Below are 15,169 nucleotides of genomic sequence, written 5' to 3' on the forward strand. Positions count from 1 at the left end.
AAAAGAATTTGGTACTTCCAACTCTGTGGAAGTCCATGTTGCATAAACCTTTCGTGGAAGAGGTAAAAGCAAAGGGTCGCAAAAACGCGATCAATCCAGGGGGAGATCGAAGGCCAGAAAAGAAGTTACCTGCTACTATTGCAAGAAGCCGGGCCACAAGCAAAATGAATGTTGGTTAAGGAAACGTGATCTAGCGAAAGGAAAATATCGCAGCAATGATCACGAAAGCCAAGGTGAAACTAGTGCCGTAGCTGCTAGTGCTGAAGTATTTTTCATAGGTGACGATGGTTACCTAAATGTGGCATATGAGGATAGTATGTGGGTTGTTGACTCTGGCGCGTCATACCAAATCACCTCAAATGTCGACTTCTTCACTTCTTATACTGCTGGAAACTACGGTAGTGTAAGAATGGGAGATGATGGTTCCTCCAAAATCATTGGTATTGGAGATGTTTGTTTGCAAACCAACACTGGGTATAAGTTGGTACTAAAGAATGTCTGACATGTTCCTGACATCCGGTTAAACCTAATGTCTGCCGGGATGTTAGATGATGAAGGTTATTGCAGTCAACTCAATGATGGCAAGTGGAAGTTGACTAGAGGTTCTATGATCGTGGCGCGAGGAAAGAAGCAGAGAACACTTTATATGACTCAAGCGAAAGTGAGTCATGGAGAGGCAAACACTGTTGCACCAGATGCCTCTACCGAGCTTTGGCACAAAAGGCTCGGGCATATGAGCGAGAAAGGCCTACAAATCCTCGCTCGTAAACAAATCCTCCCTGAAGTAAAAGGTGTGCCCCTAAAACCCTGTGTTGATTGTTTGGCTGGGAAACAACATAGGGTGGCATTTCAAAGAACGCCTCGGAAAAGGCGTAGCAACGTTTTGGATTTAGTCCATACAGATGTCTGTTCCATAACAGAAAAGTCACATGACGGTGCATTGTATTTCGTGACTTTCATTGATGATCATTCTAGGAAAATATGGGCTTCTGCTTTGGCGAACAAGTCCCAAGTACTAGAATCATTCAAGGTGTTTCATGCTAAAGTTGAGAGAGAAATTGGCATGAAGTTGAAGAGCGTTAGAGCAGACAACGGCGATGACTATCGGGGTCCGTTTGAAGAATATTGTCGAGGCCATGGAATTAGGCTCGAGAAAACAGTCCCCAAGACACCACAACAAAATGGTGTGGCAGAGAGAATGAACAGGACAATCGGAGAAAGGATTCGGTCCATGCTCTCTCACGCAAAGCTTCCAAAAACGTTTTGGAAAGAAGCACTAAGGACAGCTGTCTACCTGATTAACCGATCCCCCTCAGTTCCTCTGGATGGTGATATCCCGGAGAGAGTCTGGACAGGAAAAGAAATTTCCTACAAGAACTTGAGATTCTTCGGATGCACAGCGTTTGCTCATATCCCGAGAGACGAAAGAGCCAAGCTTGACAGCAAGACGAAGCAATGCATCTTCGTTGGGTATGGGGAAGAAGATTTTGGTTATCGTCTATGGGACCCGGTAGATAAGAAGATCTTCAGAAGTAGAGATGTGGTATTCTTTGAAGATCAGACGATAGAAGACTTTGAGAAGCCAATAAAACCAAAGTCTGACCCCATGAGTCCAGCTAATGTGGACCCAAAAGCTCCTTAAGGGAACGATGATCATGTGGGAGAAGATCACAATGATGATTTTGACGGTGATGGTCCAGAGCCACCACAGGATCAAGTGATTCAACAGCCTCAACAACAACCTCAAGAAGTGAGGAGATCCGATAGACATCGAATGCCAAACACCCTCCTTTCACCTGATATATGGGCATTGCTTAGTGACGGGGGAGATCCAGAGTCTTATAATCAGGCTATTGCGGATGTTCACCAGAAAGAGTGGAAAATAGCCATGCAAGACGAGATCAAATCCTTGCATGAGAACCACACATATGATCTGGTAGAGTTGCCAAAGGGTAGGAAAGCACTCAAGAATAAGTGGGTGTTCAAGTTGAAGACTGAAGAAAATAGCTCACAACCAAGGTACAAGGCGAGGTTGGTTGTGAAAGGGTTCATTCAAAAGAAGGGAATAGATTTCGATGAAATCTTTTCTCCGGTCGTGAAAATGTCTTCGATCCGTGTTGTGCTTGGCATGGCCGCAAGCATGGATATGGAGATCGAACAACTCGACGTGAAGCCAGCCTTCCTACATGGTGATTTGGAAGAAGAAATCTTCATGGAGCAGCCTGAGGGGTTTGAGGAGAAGGGAAATGAACACTTAGTGTGTCGGTTGAACAAGAGCTTGTACGGTCTAAAACAAGCTCCAAGACAGTGGTATAAGAAATTTGAATCCTTCATGATAGATCATGGCTATCGAAGACGATTGCGGACCACTTTGTGTATTCGTGAAGAAGTTTCCGACGGGGATAATATTATCCTCCTGTTATATGTTGATGATATCGATCGTTGGTCGTGATACTATGAAGATCGCTAATTTGAAGAAGGCGATGACCAAGTACTTTGCTATGAAAGACTTGGGTCCTGCAAAACAAATCCTTGGAATGAAAATCTCTCGTGACAAGGAAAATAAGAAAATATGGTTGTCACAGGAGAGGTATATTGAGAAGCTGTTAGAGAGGTTCAACATGCATAGGGCGAAGCCAGTAAGTTCTCCACTAGCTGGTCATTTCAAGTTGAGCTCTCGACAATGTCCTGAAAGTGAGGCCAATGAACAAGAGATGCAGAAAGTTCCTTATGCATCTGCAGTTCGAAGTCTTATGTACGCAATGGTGTGCACAAGACCAGACATAGCTTATGCAGTTGATGTCGTTAGCCGGTTCCTCTCAAATCCATGAAAAGCGCCGGGAAGCTGTCAAATGGATCCTCAGGTATTTGCGCGGTACCTCCAAGATGTGTTTATGTTTTGGTCAAGGCGACCACGTGCTAGATGGATATACAGATGCCGATCTAGCCGGAGATTCGAGACTCGAAAATCAACCGGGATACCCGACGACTTATGCAGGGGGAGCGAGTATCATGGCAATCCAGGTTACATAAGTGTGTAGCTTTGTCCACTACAGAGGCGGAGTACATTGCAGTAACTGAAGCTTGTAAGGAAATTTTATGGATGAAGAAGTTCTTACAAGAATTAGGTCAAGAACAGGAGAAGTATCGACTATATTGTGATAGTCATAGTGCGATTCATCTCGCAAAGAATCCCACCTTCCATTCTAGGTCCAAGCATATAGATGTCAGATATCATTGGATCCGAGATGTGTTAGATTCCAATCTCCTAGAGCTCGAGAAAATCCATACCGACGATAATGGGTCGGATATGATGACGAAGACGCTACCCATGGAGAAGCTCGACGTTTGTCGAAAGAAGGCGGGTATGACAGTGTCCCCACCTAGTCAGGAGGGGGAGAATTGTTGGAAAAATAAGGTCCCTCCAAGTAGTGGGTTGGTGTAGTGGGTTGGTGTAGTGACCACTATGTAGTGGGTTGGTGTAGTGGGTTGGTGACCACTATGTAGTGGGTATTGAGTACTATAAATACCAAGCTTCGGAGCATTGCAAATCATCCCACATCCACAACAATTCCACAAAAGCCAGTGAGTAAGCAATAATCTACTTACTGAGGAAAATACAGAGAGTTTGAGAGTTAGTGTGGTACTGCTCAAATAATTCTGTCAGTACGGTATCCACTCGGAAAGGCGTAAAATCTCCGACTGAGTCTCACACATTTAGAATATTATTCTGAGGGTCCGAGTGTTTATCCGGATAGTCAGAATAATACTTCTAATCTCCTAGTGGGTACTAGGAAAGGCATTGTGTTCCCATTATTTTGCTTATAGTGGAGATATTAAGCGGCCTAAGGGTCCCGTGATTTTTTACCCTTATTCAAAGGGGTTTTCCACGTAGAAAATCGGTGTTCATATTCTCTATTTTGTTGACGTATTTATTATCGTCTTGTCCATTTTATAATTACACTCCCGTAAGAGGGTAATAGGTCCACGCTTCCGCTCAATATTTACGCCTGTTACCCAACAGAGCATACGAAATATATATGGTTACAACCTCCTTTGTAAAACTTGACAATAAATTCATGGCGACACGGTGAATAATCGGCTGGTTTTATAAGCTCAAGAGCGTTGAATTCCTTGAAATTCCAAAACACAATTGATCCATCTCCATATAAAACAAAAATATTATCGTCCATTCCGACAATATCAACAATATGGTGTTCTTTTGAGTTCACCAAGACAGATGTCCATGATTTATCGCCTGGCCTAGCGAAAGATAGGCTATGGTAATACACATGAACTACGAGAACAACAAACTCGTAATGCTGATTTTGAGGAACTTTAAGCACAATATGTTAAATTCAACAACGGGCATGGGCCGCACCCAATGGAGGAGAAAGAGTCCGCTTCATAAGGTCAAGGAGGTTCCACTCTAAAACCAATTGGCTATAGAGGGAGTAGCCCCTTGCCTTATAAAGTGGTAATTCTTCTCCTCTTTTATCAATGTGGGACAACCCTTACATGTGGGAACTTATGAAGCGGACTCTTTCTCCTCCATTGGGTGCGACCCAGGCCCGTTGTTGAATTTAACATGGTATCAGAGCCCATGGCTAAAGACCTGGGTTTCATGGGCCAAAGTTTGCAGAGACGGACGAGCAAAGTTGCTCAGTTGAATTTGTCCGATCTGAGTTAATACTGGGCCATGTTTGCAGCTGGACGAGCAAAGTTTCTCAGTTGAATGAATTTGTCCAGTCTGTGTGAAAAGTGGGCCTCACATGTGCGGATGAGTGTGAAGAAACCCAAAGTTCCCACATGTAAGGGTTGTCCCACATTGATAAAAGAGGAGAAGAATTACCACTTTATAAGGCAAGGGGCTACTCCCTCTATAGCGGACTCTTTCTCCTCCATTGGGTGCGGCACAGGCCCGTTGTTGAATTTAACACAATAAGCCTGTTTGCGAAACAACGCAAAAACCAATGCTGATAACTTCCATCACTCTTAGACTTAACACCACCATCATCTAAGGATTTTAGACAAGGGAAAGGAATTTGTGCCTTGGTGATTGGATTAAACAATATAACATCGTAGTTACGATCAATCATTGCTATCCAACCGTAAGGCGAACCCCAACACCTTGCTCCAAATGTCTCAGGGAGGTTCAAATTGTAACACTTATTATTACTAAGATTATAAATCTTGCGAACACAATTGGGATTATTTTGAGTGTTTTCAGCGAGTAAAAGCCATGGTACAACTGGTGTAGGCGCCCATTGATGTTTTATTGAAGACGAAGCACGATCCCAAGAACGACATACACTTTGTATCAAATATTATGTATATGTAAATAAAAAGAGTGAATTAAGATCTTAAATAGAAGTTGTGCCTCAAGGTTTCTCTTTTCCTTATTCGAGTCAAGTTATTATTTCATTTTTCGGTTTCTTAACCTATGCCTAAAAATGGTAATTTTGGAAAATAAGAAAATCTGAGTTGGGATATTAATCAGTTGATCTCCATGATAAAGTCAGTAGTACCAAGGTGATTAACTAATTTCCTAAATTATAGGATTACATAATCAATATAATAATAACAAATTTGACTAATGATTTTTCCTCTAATATTAATGAAATTGATCTTTTAGTAATTAAGAAAGTTTTCCTTAAATCATTCAAGATTATGCAACCGGAAGTCTTTCCCTTTTTTGTAATCATTTATTTACATTTGATTAAAATACCCTTTATAAGAAATATACAGTAAAAGATAAATAAATAACTGGGACATATAAAGTCCTATTAAGGTACTTACAATTTGCTACACAAACTTTTCTTAGCAAACAAAGTGAACTCTTGATCACACTCAAGTTTCCTCATGCTTTCTTCACTCAAGCAAACATAAGCATCAACTTGTGTATAAGAATGACTAGGAATCAATATAATGACATTCTCCTATGCACACCATTCTGCCCGATGCCACCTCACCCACCCCAACCCCAAACCACGCCTCAACCACCACCTCGACATCTACACCTATTCCTCGCTCTCGCCACCCAATCACAAATGTCTATACTCGACGGCAAACCTCATTGACTAATCCCACAACCACACCTTCTTCCACACCCTCTTCAAATACTGTAAGCCCATCCACTACAACCCCATCCTCGTCCTCTGCCAGTCACGAAAACAGCCAGCCACAACCCTATACACAACACAAAGTTGTAACTCGTCTAGCCAATAATATACGAAAAAAAAAAATCCTCGCTATGCCAACCTTGCTCTTACTTCCGCATCATCACACTCGCTGCCCACAACTGTAAAACAAGCTCTTGTTTCGACTCAATGGCGTGAAGCTATTCAAGAAGAATTTCGTGCCCTTCAACGGAATCAAACATGGACATTAGTCCCTAAACAACCATCTCACAATGTAATTGGATGTAAATGGGTCTATCGAATTAAATACAACCCCGATAGCTCACTAAAACAACATAAAGCACGCCTTGTTGCAAAAGGTTTTCATCACCGACCAGGATTGGACTATACCGAGACATTTAGCCCAGTCATCAAACCCGCTAATGTTCGACTAAGTCTTTCCTTAGCAGTCACTCAATCCTGGCCATTACGACAGCTTGATGTCAATAATGCCTTCTTAGAAGGCACTTTGACAGACGATGTCTACATGGCACAACCACAAGGCTTTGTCGATGAATCAAAGCCAACCTATGTATGCAAGCTAAACAAGGCAATTTATGGCCTCAAACAAGCTCCTCGAGCTTGGCACACCGAGTTTAAATCGTATCTAATTACCTATGGTTTCAAACAATCTATCTCAGACTCCTCCTTATTTATTTTTAAAACCAATAACATTCGTATATACATGCTTGTCTATGTTGACGATATAATCATTACAGGACCAAACCCGCCAACATTTACAATCATTTATCGACCAATTAGCAACACGATTTTCCATTAAAGACCTTGGACCGCTTTCCTACTTTCTCGGTGTTGAAGTCATACCAAATTCACTTGGCCTTCATCTAAACCAATCCAAATATATTTATGACCTACTCCTAAAGTACAATATGACAAATGCAAAACCAAATACTACACCTATGGCAGCTGATTGACATCTTGTCCGTGAAGATGATAAACCCCTTCACGACCATTCGAACTATCGTGCTATTGTCGGTAGTCTTCAGTACTTATCACTTACTCGACCAGATATTGCCTTTACTACAAATTGACTCGCACAATTTCTGCATCATCCTACCGCAACTCACTGGTCTGCTCTCAAACGATTACTTCGATATCTCCGGGGCACTCAAACCTTCGGCATCCAACTCTATCGGGACTCTCCTTTGTGCTTACATGCCTTCTGTGATGCCGACTTTGCGGGTGATAAGGATCAATACCTGTCTACAACCGGCTACGTTACTTATTTAGGCCGCAATCCCATTTCGTGGTCTTCCAAAAAGCAACGAGGCCTTGCTCTATCCACAACTGAGGCTGAATTCCGGGCTATTGCAGCTGTCACTACTGATGTTCTATGGCTTCGAAATCTACTCACTGAGCTGCACATACGCCAAAAATCCCGTCTTCCATTCTCGTATGAAGCATATGGTGCTCTCCTTTCACTTTGTTCGAGAACAAATTCAGCTTGGCCACATTCGCATACAACACGTCGCAAGCAAGGATCAACTGGCCGATGCTCTCACTAAGCCACTGCCCAAGCCTCGTTTCCATGATCTGCGTGACAAGATTGGACTCCTCTCCCCTACGTCCATTTTGCGGGGGCGTATTAACAATATACCAAGATCTTCTACACCTTCCATATCTTCCTCAAGCAAGACACAATCTGCAACAAATAATTCAAGTGTATAATTGTAATATATTTTTCCATAACTTGTGTTTATAGTCTTCTTGTATATGACTCCATCTATTAGGTCATTAGTAGTATAAATAGGATGAAACTCATTGTAATTTTATTCATTGAAATACAACCTTTTTATAAATTTGACATCTAACAATTCATTTTAAGTGAAAAGCATGAAACTTTCTTGCTGAAGTAGTTGTGTGTCTGGCTATTTATATTCAACAAGGGTAGTACAAGACGGTCTCACATGTGAGGCTGATCAAAATGCTTTTCTATATTCTTCTTGTATCGAGCTGTGGTTAGTATGGCTTGCATTTGGATTGGTGGAACATGTAGCATTGTGCATTTGATGGCTGAAGCTATTGGAGAATTACGTGTGAACTCCTGCTTGATAGCAAGCTATCAGGATTCAGCTTTCACTTGTTAACATCTCTATAATTTTTTCGTGTATAGTACTGTAATTTCAAATTTGTTCTTCTATTTGACAGTGAAATGCCCAGGTGCAGCTGCACCTCTGATGGTTCATTCCACTTCTCTGTTGTGAGTTTCTGTTGGTGTTGCTTTGGCAGCAAGGCAGACTTTCAATGTTGTCGTGCATTTCACTTGTAAGTCGGATCCATGCTGTATACACAGAGGTTTTTTGTGGTTCTAAAGCACTGTAATCAAATTCTAATTCTACTGCAGATTTTCTTCGTTGTTTTGAACTCGAGTTCTTTGGGCTCCAGCTTTTGGCCGCACCAATGACATTCCACTCCATCCCAGGGAAAAACCAGGTACTACCGTAAATGTACGACCCAAGTTTAGTACTAAATCTTTATCTTATGGCAAGTTTGTTTAATCGAGGAACTTCAGTGAGGCGTTATAAATGTATCGACCAACTACTCTAACAGATAGAGTTATAAATTATTGAATACTTATTAATTCAGTTCAGATAGTGTACCATACTGGTTGCAGGACTTCAGATAATATACATTTGATTAGAATTTAGGCACACCAACACAAAAATCACCAAATACGTTGCACAAATTTTTACGGCAGTATGGTACTGAATCTAAGCAAACTTACTTCACTAATGGATAATCACCAAATACAGCAGTGCAGAAACTAGACTACTTGCAAAATTATTTGATAAAAAATAAAAAAAAACTCTATAAAAGCATACACCCAGAGTCCAGACACCCGGAGGTATGGATGGCACTGAATTTAATCCCGAAAATTTAATTTAAAGTTGGGGAATAAAGAGGGTCGGTGGGGCAAATGATGAGTGCATATCGTCACCATGGTAAAATCGTTGTATGTTGCCATTCTTCATGTCAAAGAAACCCATATCATGTCCACCGGGATCTATTGATGAATTCCAAAAGCAACATTCATCATCGGTGAAATATATGCAATTACGTTGTAATCCTTTAGAATGTGCTACTGAAACACACATTGAAGTGTTACCACCTACAATCAACGCGACTTCCCCCAAATCTTTAATTTCCTCCCAACCTTTGTCTATCGAATTAAATCTATACACGTCAAAATCAACTGTCTTACAAGCAATATCATCCTCATCCTCATCCTCATTATTAGTCACGTAGTCATCCTTGTATCGTAACACTATGAGGAGATCACTACCTGAGCGTACGAAATATATATGGTTACAACCTCCTTGGTAAAACTTGACAATAAATTCATGGCGACACGGTGAATAATCGGCTGGTTTTATAAGCTCAAGAGCGTTGAATTCCTTGAAATTCCAAAACACAATTGATCCATCTCCATATAAACCAAAAATATTATCGTCCATTCCGACAATATCAACAATGTGGTGTTCTTTCGAGTTCACCAAGACAGGTGTCCATGATTTATCGCCTTGCCTAGCGAAAGATAGGCTATGGTAATACACATGAACTACCAGAACAACAAACTCGTAATGCTGATGTTGAGGAACTTTAAGCACAATAAGCCTGTTTGCGAAACAACCCAAAAACCAATGCTGATAACTTCCATCACTCTTAGACTTAATACCACCATCATCTAAGGATTTTAGACTAGGGAAAGGAATTTGTGCCTTAGTGATTGGATTAAACAATATAACATCGTAGTTACGATCAATCATTGCTATCCAACCGTAAGGCGAACCCCAACACCTTGCTCCAAATGTCTGAGGGAGGTTCAAATTGTAACACTTGTTATTACTAAGATTAAAAATCTTGCGAACACAATTGGGATTATTTTGAGTGTTTTCAGCGAGTAAAAGCCATGGTACACCTGGTGTAGGCGCTCATTGATGTTTTATTGAAGACGAAGCACGATCCCAAGAACGACATACAGCAGAAAACTTAATAAAATCTTCGAAAGTTTCCAACTTTAATGCAATTACACCGAGAACATCAAGAGGCAACGTCGAGAAATCGGAAGCCATGTATGTACTCTACGTACACTTTGTATGAAATATATTATGTATATATGTAAATAAAAAGAGTGAATTAAGATCTTAAATAGAAGTTGTGCCTCAAGGTTTCTGTTTTCCTTATTCGAGTCAAGTTATTATTTCAATTTTCTGTTCCTTAACCTATGCCTACTAGGTATAGGTTAGAAAAATTGTAATTTTGGAAAATAAGAAAATCTGAGTTGGGATATTAATCAGTTGATCTCCATGATAAAGTCAGTACCAAGGTGATTAACTACTTTCCTAAATTATAGGATTACATAATCAATTTAATTTAATAATAACAAATTTGACTAATGATTTCCTCTAATATTAATGAAATTGATCTTTTAGTAATTAAGAAAGTTTTCCTTAAGTCATTCAAGATTATGCAACAGGAAGTCTTTCCCTTTTTTTGCAATCATCCCCTATTTACTAAAAGATCAACACATCTTGAAATTTCCCGCTCAAAATTCCCGCCCATGTACTGAAAAATTGCTCTCAATGTTATATTCTGACTAATTCTTATCTCTCTAAATATATTCTAGGCAAATCTTTTCTAAATATACCCAATCTTAATTGACTCCACTAATTAGTTACACTAAAAAATATACCGTAAATAAATATATACTGAAATGATTTACACAATATTCATCAATCTTTACCTTCTTAATAATATAATATATATAATATAATAATTCCAAAGTCCTTATTTTCTCAATCTCTACCATAAATATATATATATATATATATATATATATATATATATATACAGATATTGTTTTTACCGGTTTTCTTTACGAGGCTAATACGCGTTTAATTAGATATTACATCTAACTTAAATGTATTATTAATGTCCAAAAAATAATAAAGTACGATAATATTAGTACTGCAAAAATAACTTAACTTAAATGTCTTTTAACGGTAGTTATTTTCTTTTCTACCTCATACTAATATTATATTAGTACATTATAACATTAAATTGAAAGTACAGTTAATTTATGCAAATAATTTTTATTAAGACCGCCTCTTTATAAATCAAATCTAAAAAATACCGTAGCGCGGGATCTATACTAGTTTATTTACATTTGATTAAAATACCTTTTATAAGAAATATACAGTAAAAGGTAAATAAATAACTGGGACAGATAAAGTCCTATTAAGGTACTTACAATTTGCTACACAAACTTTTCATAGCAAACAAAGTGAACTCTTGATCACACTCAAGGTTCCTCATGCTTTCTTCACTCAAGCAAACATAAGCATCAACTTGTGTACGAGAATGACTAGGAATCAATATAATGACATTCTTCATGGCAAGAGTAGCTGATGTTACCCACACTGGCTTTCCCCAACCGAAATCCGACTCGTAAAGTGGCAAACTACCATACGAGCTAAATCCGAGCGAAACAATCTTTCCCTTTTTAGCTCTTTCAAAATGATCAGTTACAAAATCCAAGTCTTGAGTACCATCTCGGACACTTACCATAAAATTCGAGTCTATTTTCTTTGTAGCTTCTCTTATTAACTTTATTATTTCTCGGTACATTTTGCCTCCGTTATCGGTCGCTAATGATGGCTTCGTTATGGCATTGACATATAAATTTCCAAAGTAAAAACTCTTGTTTTGAATATAATTTATCTTCGAACGTACACTAACGGCTTGACACACCTCATATGGAACGTTATTAGTTATTGATTTCGATGTAGCGACAATTCGACTATATATAAAGGCCGACAAAACGAGCCCAGATGACAAATTATTACCATTATTGTTATTATTATTATTATCATTACCATTATTATTATTATTATTATTATTATTATTACCATTATTATTATTATTATTATTATTATCATTACCATTATTATTATTATTATTATTATCATTACCCGGGTCATAAGTATTAGGAATACCATTATATGACTTCTTGACCGCAGTTGCCAGTTGTGAAGCTAAGTTTCCCCTACCTCTGAAATGGTTTAATCTTTTCTATGCCTCAACAGATCAACATGGTTCATGGTTCAGTCTGAATGAGGAATTTCGATTGCTCATTTGTTGTTTAGATCCTGTGAACACTGAAATTCTCATTTTGGAAGTTTCAATTAGTTAGTGGTGGCACAGGTTACTGACTGACTGTCATAAGTTAAGTTGCGAAGCTAACTGGTCATAACTAACTATCGTCGTTTTAAATTTGATTTGTCAGGAAGAGGTCGCTACATTTCTAGGATATTGCTTTTTGCTTTTAAAATAAGCAGAGTGATTGCATCACCAGGTAATCTCCGTCTTTTCATGTCCTTTTTCCTGTGTTATTTTTTGAATGCCTGCATTCCATTCCTACTTCTGAGATATTCCTCTTTCCTTGTTGGCATGTGTGTGACTTATGGCTTATTTATTGTTTGGTCCGTTTTGAAAGAGTCGTTTGAAAAGCCATCAGTCTGGAAATAGTGCCATGCCTGAGTAACTATGATAGAATCGAATCTTTTACGCTTAAATGGCTATGATAGCATTGAATCTATTGTATACATATATTTGACATGTTAGTAATAATCCTAGCTATTATAGTATCGAATCTACATTATTTATTGTTAGCTTGTTAAGTACACATTGCAAGACCTATTAAATTATTGGGATGAGATATTGCTATTCTAGCCGAACACTGATTGTTGTGGAATTAGTGCTACACAGATATTATTTACGTAGACGTGAGCGATTTGACTTCGAGAATAGAATTGAGATATTGTTTATGTAAACGTGCGCGGTTTGATGTCGAGAATTGAGCTGGCCTAATAAGTAATAACACAAATTCGAGCAATTTAATTTACTATTCATGTCTGATACTTATGTTAATATAGACATTGGCACGTGAATTTTTTTCTTTTGTACCTTCATTACATTATTTGCTAGGCTGTAGACTTTCGCCTGTCATGCATAAGGAATGGACTTGATAAGACAGCGAAGTCTGGGAGTCAGCCGTTATGATTTGCAAAGAAAGTATTTGGGATTATAGTTAGTATTTTCTTTCTATTTGAATCTCTAAATATTATGCCATGTATCGACGTCAATCTGTTATTTGCTTTGATTCGACCTTGTATGGTGATTAGAGACGTAATTTTAAACCCCTCCTATACCTGGTTCATTTTAAATTGAGAATAACGGGATTGTTATGATTATAATTTGATGGGTGAAGTTTGATGAATAGTTTTTTATGTTATACATTTTAAATTATTTTCTAGGATTTGGGGTTTGGAGCTATACGTCACTCACATGAACAACACAAATTAAAGAGATCCTGGGACTTGTCTCTTTCCAAACTTAAAATGCCATTCCCGGATAACCAAATGCAGTCTCCAAGCCCCCTCTTATTAACTGTATTACTCAGATATGCCGACACGTGTCGGTGTCCGACACGGGTATTTGGGGTGAATTTTCCTGTTTTGTGGCCTAAATTGAAGTGTCGAAGTGTCGTGTCGGACACCGACACGTGTCTGACACGCGGCACGGTAGTTAAGTGAAGTGTCGGAGTAACATAGCTTATTAACCGTACAAGTTACTTATGTTCCTCTGTGTTTGGATCTATGTTATGTCAATACTTCACTTTGGTTGCTGCTCTGATAATTTTATCTATATAAAATAATAAAACAACAACCACAACATATTTGTTTTCCCTCCAAAACCTCACTTCCACATTTAACATAGATTTTAGGATTCCTATAAATTGACCCACTAACTAAATAGCCCAATATATAAAATTTCTTTTATGTTGTTACTTGTTAGCATAAGATTTATACCATGATATTTTATTGTAGTTTTTACTAACTTCTCTATATTCTAAGGTCTCCATAATATCATAATTAATTTTATAATTTTGTGGGGTTTTTTTTTAAATAATTTTCATATCTTATATAGTATATACTATTGTTTGGCATGAATTTAAATTTTTCAAGCATCATGTTTTTACTCGATTAGACAATATTGTTTAATCATGCAATTTAGATAATCGTTAGTCTCAAAATCATTCCTTTTACATTTTTAAACGGGTGAATAATTATTTGTTAAAGTGGTAGTCATGTTGAAGTGTTTATAACTTTCAATCTAACTATCTATACTAATTAATAAAACAATAACAATTGCGATAGTATTTTCTTGATTAATTTTTTTTTACTATGAACTTAATATTTTGTTGCCGATCTTCGATTATCATGTTATTATAGCATCTCCCCTTTTCTTGCACTAGTAAATTGAATAATCTAACAACTAACAAATTGGATTTGAGAAGCATTGGGTAAATGTCTTTAGAGTAGGTCTCACAATAAATTTATTATGAGCTTATTTTATTTTATAATTATAATACAAAACAGTACCACGGCCGATAAACAGGTGAAAACATGGTTAAAAATAAAATGAGTACACTTATTATAAGAATATATACAAAGTTAAAGAGTCGTTTCAAGTCATGATTAACAATATAATTATATAATGCTCATGAAAACGAATAAATGAGTACAATGTTATATCAATAACTTATTTAGAGACTATCTCCGATCTCCCTCAAAAAATTTTATTAGTTAATGCAATTTATACGAATGAAATTTGATTATGAGTAGGTTGACATTGTTTAAACATTAATAAAGGATTAAAGGGTATGCATTAGAGAGTTCACTATTTCTTATAAATTGGTCACTTTTACCAGTCTACATTCTACTTACATTGTTAAAAGTGGCCAATTTCTTATTTCTTATTTCTTATAAATAATAAAATACAAACCATAAATATCTTTTTTAATTTCCCGCCTAAATACTCACCTCATACTAAACACAATTTTAACAACATCCACTAGCCCACTAATCAAATGGCCCACAATGATCATCAAGTTTATATCTACTAAC

At 37.7% G+C, this 15,169-nt stretch overlaps 1 protein-coding gene across 1 annotated transcript; it reads right to left on the reverse strand.

Annotated features, from left to right (window-relative positions):
• Window positions 1-9,082: 9,082 nt before the first annotated feature.
• On the reverse strand, window positions 9,083-11,768 carry LOC141614763 (F-box protein KIB3-like). The gene is made up of 2 exons (XM_074433509.1): window positions 11,468-11,768; window positions 9,083-10,119 (listed from the first exon to the last, which is right to left on the reverse strand). The coding sequence occupies exons 1-2, from the start codon at window positions 11,766-11,768 to the stop codon at window positions 9,083-9,085; spliced, it is 1,338 nt and encodes a 445-aa protein (XP_074289610.1).
• Window positions 11,769-15,169: the final 3,401 nt, after the last annotated feature.

This window comes from Silene latifolia, chromosome 11 (assembly GCF_048544455.1).
Source record: "Silene latifolia isolate original U9 population chromosome 11, ASM4854445v1, whole genome shotgun sequence".
In the NCBI taxonomy this organism is placed as follows: domain Eukaryota; kingdom Viridiplantae; phylum Streptophyta; class Magnoliopsida; order Caryophyllales; family Caryophyllaceae; genus Silene; species Silene latifolia.